Below are 7,739 nucleotides of genomic sequence, written 5' to 3' on the forward strand. Positions count from 1 at the left end.
TCCAGCGAGCCGCACCGCACGCCATCCATCCATCCCTCCCTCCCGGCGTGGGCAATAACACGGAAACCGATCAAGAAAGCAACCCGAAATTACTCATGTCAGTTCAGTTCACCACTCGGTGCATTCCTTATTTGCAATAGGTCGGTTACCACTCGATTTCACCCCAATTTTGTGCTCTCCGCTGGCCGCCACATACAAGTTCCTTCCCGATCACATTTCTCCACTGGCCGCCACATACTAGTTGCGAGAAATTTGCTTTGCTGCTGAGTAAAAGCAACAATTCAACATACTAAGAAAATTTTGAACTAAACACTACAAATTTTATTTATTTAGTTGCTCTTGCTTCCCGGTACATACTTACTGGAAGTTACTGCTAGTACTCCGTTACCCATCAAAAGGGTCAAAATGAGAGAGAAAAGGACGAAAATATAGCAAAAACATCTGCATCCGGTCCCTGCCCGCCCGGGGACTGCGCTGCAAATTCCCCAGGAGAAAAAAAATCAACTAATGGCCGATCCTTGATTAATCAAACTTTGGCTCCATCTTCGCCTCCCTCGCCGATGGCGGCGAGCTCACTGGCAGAGGCATCCGGCGCCGGAGGAGGAGCCTCGCGCTCGTAGGGGGACAGCCACTTGGCGCGCATGTACTCGGGCTTCCGCCACGGAGCAAGGTGGAGGCCGCGCTTCTTGAGGCTGGCGCGCGAGGAGTCTGCGGCGGCGGCCACCAGCAGGCGCAGCCGGTCCTCCTTGCCGACGAACGCCGACGGGAGCCGCTGCAGCACGGCGCGGTAGGCCTTGGTGGGCCGTGCGACCTCGAACTGGGACCTGAAGTCGACGTCCACCAGCACGCGCTCGCGGTCGCCGCGCTCCGAGCCGGCGGGGAGGAGGACGTCGACGTAGGCGTGCTCGCCGGCGGGGTGGGAGGACGACTTGTCCCAGCGGGAGAGGCAGAGCGCGGCGTCGTGGCCCATGGCGCGGAGGGACGCCGCGAGGAGGCGGAGCAGGTCGCGCTTGCGCGCCCCCGCCGCGCGGTGGCGCTCCACGAGCGTGGACACGTCGGCGAGGAGGTTGCGCTCCCGGAGACTGGCGCAGTGGACGAGGCCCTGAAAGCGCACACCGAGAAATGGAAGAAAAGGATCAGTTCAGTTCGTGCGCTCGTTGCTTGCGTTATCAACGGCGACAAGCGGCCTGCCGGCGATGAAGCAAGACGATCAGGAAAGAAAAATTCAGCGCTCGGCAGTCGCCACGCACACTACCTTGATGGTCTCCGCGGCGTCGGAGATGGCGGACGCCTCGGCCGCGGCGGGCCCGTCCTCGTCGTCCGAGGCGTCGCCGCCGTTGAAGCAGTTGCAGCAGCGCGCGGCCGGGGCCCGCTCGCCGACGGCGCCGCCGCCGTCCTCCAGGAAGCTGCGGACCATGCCGTCCAGGCACACCGAGCTGGGCTCCAAGTCATCCTTCTCCTTGTCCTTCTCCCCGCCGGCGGAGACGGGCGGGAGCCGCTCCGCCGGCGAGACCCGCAGCACCTGGCGCTCGAAGAGGCGCTTGAGCCGCGACTTGGCCAGCGCGGCGGGGGACGGGGACGGGGACGGATCGATCTGCGCCGCGGCGGCCCTCATGGCGGCGGAGGCGAGCGGACGGGTACTGGTCGGTGCGGCTAGAGGCGGCGATCCTGGTCTCCGTCGATCGCCGGCCGCATAGCCGTCTCGCTGGCGTCGATCGGCGCGGCTAGGGTTTATATTTTCCTTTCCTCCCCTTTGTTTTACGAGTTACAATTTGTTTGGCTGTGCTGTGAAGGAAATCCGACGGAAGAAGACGGAGAGGGGAGTGGGAGAGGGGACCGGGATTTAAAGGCCTGGGGCGCGGTGACGTGGCAGGCGTGGCCTCCTGCGTGGTCGTCCCTATCCTCGATGCTGTCCGACGTGTGCTCTGACAGGTGGGTCGAAACTGTGAAATGTCTCGCCTACCCTCGCTTGGCCCGTAGTTAATGGGTGTATTCGGGGTGCAAATGGGGCCAGACGGGGTGGGCAGTTCGGGCATTTTGCAGGTGACAGGAGCAGAGCAGGGGCGGTGGGTCGCGTGCCCGGGACGGGAGGAGGGCGTGCTGCTCCTGGCTGGAAAAAACAGGCCATTTTTGCCACCGTGGTTTTCCTTTGAAACTGAATTCCGAGGCATTTGTGATCCTAATTATGGACGGAATGGCAAAGAAAGGAAGGGAATAATGCATCATTTACTAGATATATTTATTTATGGACAGAATTCAGTTCATTTCGGGAAGGACTTGACGAGAGGCCATGTCGGTTCGTTCAAATTAACAACCCATGGCGGTTCCATCAATTCGCTCGCAGCCCGGCGTCGTCAGTATCACGACACAAGGGGCGGTGCAAAACTTGAGGCCGCGCCAACAGAACAGCCCATCGGTCGGTCGGTCCGTCACAGCCGCCGGCTAGGCTAGACTGGACACGAAACTGATGGGGCCGCGCCGCCCAATCACCGGCCGGCCGGGGGGTTGCCCCCAAGCAACCGTATTGCTTGCCACGGATCGTGCAGCGAAACGAGCACCGCGTGCGCACACAAGCCAAGCCAGCCTCCTGATTCCTAAGGATGATGGTTGTGTTTGTCCCGTCCCACATACGCTCCTATCTATCTTATCCGTGGCGAAGTGGCTGCACTTGCACATGACTTTGTGGGGGATTGGTGTGGCATCCAAGCGTTCCCTGCTAATGCTATGGAGTAATGGGGAGCTTCTCCGGATCCTCACTCAAGCTCGGGTGGATGTATGCGCGTAGTGTAGCTCCGGGACCGCCCGGCCCGGATTCCCGCCCCGGTTCGGTCCCGCCGGCCCCCGGCCTATGGCTCGTCTCGACGTAAGATCGAAGCCAAGAACCTGGCCGAGCGTGCAGATTGCCGGGATTGTAGCCATACGGCTAGTTGATGAGCCGGCCCCCTCATCCCGTGTCTCGGTGACCGTGTCGCGCGTGACGCCTGACGAACCGTAAGGACGGATGTTGGTGCCATTCCTGACCGGAAAATTTGTCCCCGCGTAACACGTTACGGTTCTACGCTCGGGCCGTATCTTCTACTCTGACCCAAAGTAAAACCCATAACTGATAACCATCTCTCCGAGGGAGGGATTTTAGTTGTCAAGTCACAAGGATAGAGCCGGGGACTAAATAAATACTTAGAACGCGTTTGAAACCATCCCACCGTCTCACCTCAATTATTCGTCCAGTTTTTTTCCCTCCCTTGCATTGTGTGATCCGATTTGCGATGAAACAGTCTCTCTCTCTCTCTCTCTCTCTCTCTCTCTCTCTCTCTCTTCCTGATCGACGTGCGTGTCACTGTGCCAGTGGAATGCGAGCACAGCGATATGATGCGATTCATTCATGCCCGGTCGAAAATGACCGGGCCTCCCTTTTCGCTCGGTCCATCGAGAAAAGAAAGAAGGCGGGGAGGTCGTATCCGGCTTTACGCTATGCGCCAATCAGTCAAAGCCATGATCAGTCAGGTTACACGGCAACATCATGCATTCAATGCTTACATTTGCCCCCTGTTACCACAGGACTGGACTGACACTTAGCACAAAACCGGTACTGCACTACATGGACGGACACTCGCTCTAGTACTGTTTGTTTTCTAGCCTGGGTAATTTCTGGATCAGATAGATAAAATCAGTGAGGCGATCCGCTTTGATGCATTGGCCGTCGCTAGCTACCCTCCTGCCCGGAACTTTTCCTCGGCCGGCCCTCTCCGATCGAGTGTCCTTAATTCAGGATGCCAAAAGTCGATGGAGGCCAGCAAGGGAATCGGGGGTCATGACAGGTGCAAGGAAACAAAAGGTACTGTACGAGGGCCTGCCTCTCGCAACGTCCGTCTCTGCTCACAAGTTGTGCATGCCATGCGCTCACGTACTACGTACCGGCAAAAAGGGGAGGCAAGCGAACAAACCCCTTTTCCTCCCTCCATGACCCGATCACCCTGCGTGCCCGCGTGAGGCCATGAGTCCCGTGCGCCTGGTACGTACGTACGTACGCTTTTTACACGTACTGTAGTACGTTATGTATAGATGTAGTGCAACTTTCTTCCTTGGCGCTCGAAACGAAGCCTGATCGAGAGGACGGACGTGGTCACGGCGCCCGTGCGAGAACTCGAGTACCCGGCCCGGGGTCGACGACGATGATCGATCGTTTTGATCGATGCATGGAGATCGGCGAAGCATGCATGATGCATGGGTGGGGGAGCGGATGGCACGTCGGCATCGATCCATCCATCGATCGGCGTCCGGGGCCCGGCTACCGGAGCGCGGCGGAGTACGTGGAGAGCGTCGCCGGGCCGGGGGACCCTCGTGCCGGGCGTTGCCCGGCCCGGCGGAAAAGAGCGGTCTATGTGGATGATTACGTGCAGCTAACTGATGGGACCGTGGCTTGCGTTGCGTTGATGGGAGCAGGCAGGCATGTAGGTGCCTGCCTGCCCTGCCCCGCCCTCGTTGCTTTCGTTTCGTGCGTGTCCATCCATGGTCCCGATCGAGGGGTTCATCGACCATGATTGGTTATTAGGTCAGGTGTAGCTTCGCCTTCGTCCGCCATTAACTCTCCCGATAAGCATGGCTTCCCAAGCGATCAGTGTTTGCTGCCGAAGCAACCGCACTGACCTCTCAAAAATATCTGCTCCACGTAGTAGCATGTTTCGACCCAACCAAGAAGCTCTTTTCTCAAACTGTATCAGCCAAGATTGCTTCTGCAAAAGCTTCTCTGAAAGTGGACTGACGAAAACTTTCAGCGATGAAGAAAGCTTGCAAGATCAGCAGTAAAGTCTACTATGATAAATAAAGATCGTGGGGCGCTCTTGTTTCAAAGAAAAAAAAACAGCGGGGCGCTCGGGGGATGGAGGGTGTGGTGACCCATTCGGGGCTGAAGTGGTGGTGGGGCGCAAAGGCACAGCGTTCGCTGCGAAAAATTCTCCCCGCTCGCATCCAAACCGCAAGGGCACAAGCACACGGCGCGAAAGGGTGGGCACTGGCTCACTGTTTTCGGAAGAAGAATCACCGGTCAGGGAATTTCGATCCGCTCAACGCCCAATCGACTGCTGCGAGGAACTCATCAATCAGATTGTTGTTTCTCCCGTTGGTTGGGCGTGGCGGAAATGGCACGGCGATCGTGGGCAGGCCGGGGCCATCCGTTTGCGTTTCGTGCGTGATGGGGAGTAATGGACGTGGTTGTGTCCATGCCTCTGCAGATCAGCGCCGGCCATGACGCGGCCGGAATGGATCTGCCAACGCGCCTGCCCGCGCGTACGCGAAGCCAAAGAGGCTGTGAAGAGTGAGCTCAGTTTATTACTAAATACTCACTCCGTAAAGAAATAAGCAACATTTAGACCGCTAGTTTAGTGATCTAAACGTTTTTATATATTGCATCACAGATGGAGTAATTCGGATCGTAGTAGTAGCTTACCGGGAGTTTCTGCTTATTGCCGCATCGACGATCGCCTGCACCCGGCGCTCCGGCTTCGGCGTTGCTGGTTGCCTTTCCCAATCGTAAGAACATCTACAACCGAGCGTCTCAAGCCGGTCTCAAACGCCTTGGTAAGTGGCTCAGTCACTGACCAGTCAAACAAAAAACACGACCAATCTGGACGACTCCCTGCCCTAGCCACATTGGCTTCCTCCCTCTCCGCCCCGCCAACCCGAGCTACATCCACTTCTCTCCCTCTCCGCTCGTATCCATGACAGCCATGTCCTAATAGAGGGACCACCTATGCTAAGCTGACGCTGGAGCGGCGCCTCCAGCTGCTCGAGGAGATTCAGGCTAGGCGCGCCGCACGGATCGCAGCCGGCTTGCCGCCGGACTCGCCGGAGCCAGGGGAGAAGTAGGCGGAGGCGGAGCAGGACCCCCAACCCATGGAGGGAGCAGATCTGGAGGAGGAAGACGGGCTTCGCCTTGGGAGACGCCAGTTCGGGGTCGCCCAAGCCGAGGAGATGGCGGCTCAGGCCATCATCCTCGAGTCCATCCACGACGAGGACTATGTGGAGGCCAACTGACGCTTCATCCGGCAGCAACGCGCGGAGATTGACGAAATCTTCTGTTGGAAATATGTCATAGAGGTAATAATATTGTGTTATTTATTTCCACATCCATAATTAAGAGTTTATATTCTATGCTATAACTGCTACGATCTTGGAATATGTGATTCGATGGAAAAGTCAAAAACACGTGTGGAATGATAAACGATAAAACCTGATTCCTAGTCTCGCCTCTAGGACTGGCTCAAGTGTTGTATGTTGATCATGTTTTCCGGATCTTGGGATATCGTTAAGTGCGGCGATAGTCCCAAAACAACATTGAGAGTATGACGTTAGAAGAATGATCATATTGAATTGACCCAACTTTTGTTATACTTTGAGATACTATCTTCACAAGTCTATTCATATAACACAGATAATTAATGTATGCTTTAGTTCATTAGACCATGAGAGTATCATAGCCACTTCTTACCGGACGATGAACTTTGGGGTTGCTCAAACGTCATCTGTAACATAGTGATCATAACGACAACTTACAAGTTCGTCGGAAAGTTTGACAAGGGGCTAGACAACTCAAGGGTGGGATTTGCTCCTCCGACGATGAAGAGATATTCTTAGGGCCCTCTAAGTATGACGGCATCCATCATCGTCTGGCCAGACATAGTTGAGTAAGGTCACAAGGATGCCAAAACATATCAACGAGAAAGGAGAACCAAACCGGTAACGAGGAGACCGGTATAGTGAGCATGAGAATGACTTAAGAGGATACCGGTACATTTCACCTTGAGTTTGGTAAAGTATTGCGGACGAAAGGTAATAGAACATGATATACAAAGGTTCACTCGAATATCATTCGTGTATTCATAGGGATCAATATGGATGTCCATGGTTCCGTTATTCGTCATTGAACGAAAGGGAGTTTCGTTCATGTCTATGTTTTACCGAACCTACATGGTCACAAGCTTAAGGGAATCACGATCTGTTGAGTGTTAGTTGAGTAAGAGTTGTGAGAAAATATTCAAGAAATAGTTTTAAATATAGAAATAGTTTCAAGAGAAACCGAAAGCATTCCAGAGTTACTGGAAGTGTTTTGGGGTTTACCGGGTAATACCAGGAATTGATATATAGGTGGAAAATGTTTACGTAGATGTTAAATTAACAATAACAGGTGCTAATATTGATTATCCATATATCTGGAGACAACGGGCAAGGATCCTGCGATGCGAGGCGGCGGACACTTCGAGTGGGCAGAGCCTCGTTCTATCAGACGCCATGTTCGAGGTTCATGGAGGCCATGTCCATCCTCTTCCTCAACGTTGGATTCAGCGGCCCCAGAGGTGAGAGTGGCTAGGTTTGGTCCTCTTCCTCACTGTCGTATTCGCCTTCTCGAGATTCATTTCATCGTCGTCCATCGTTGATCTTCACCTCGTCCCCCTCCTAGGTTCACTGAGCTCGGATTCGAGCTCCTCCGTGAGCCACCCCGATTTCCCCCTATTTTTTGTGCTCTAGTCATTGCAAAACCACTTACTTTTCCTTGGGAACCGACCTCATGTCCATTTCCAGATGCATGAAGTACAACACCTTTGTGTCTAGTTTCATCCTTTTCTATCTAGATGACAATTTTGCTCACATGCTTTTTGTGGCAAATTTATATTATCAAGTTATAGTTTACTTCTAGGTTCACTTTGCCATTTTGCTTGTATATGAGTTGCTCACTCGTTTGT

The 7,739-nt window shown here is 54.5% G+C and overlaps 1 protein-coding gene across 1 annotated transcript; it reads right to left on the minus strand.

The window, feature by feature from the left end:
- Window positions 1-298: 298 nt before the first annotated feature.
- On the minus strand, window positions 299-1,818 carry LOC109774594 (uncharacterized). The gene is made up of 2 exons (XM_020333334.4): window positions 1,256-1,818; window positions 299-1,102 (listed from the first exon to the last, which is right to left on the minus strand). Exons 1-2 carry the CDS (start codon window positions 1,613-1,615, stop codon window positions 527-529), a joined length of 936 nt encoding a protein of 311 aa, XP_020188923.1. The 5' UTR covers window positions 1,616-1,818; the 3' UTR covers window positions 299-526.
- Window positions 1,819-7,739: the final 5,921 nt, after the last annotated feature.

This window comes from Aegilops tauschii, chromosome 4 (assembly GCF_002575655.3).
Source record: "Aegilops tauschii subsp. strangulata cultivar AL8/78 chromosome 4, Aet v6.0, whole genome shotgun sequence".
NCBI classification, from domain to species: Eukaryota; Viridiplantae; Streptophyta; class Magnoliopsida; order Poales; family Poaceae; genus Aegilops; species Aegilops tauschii.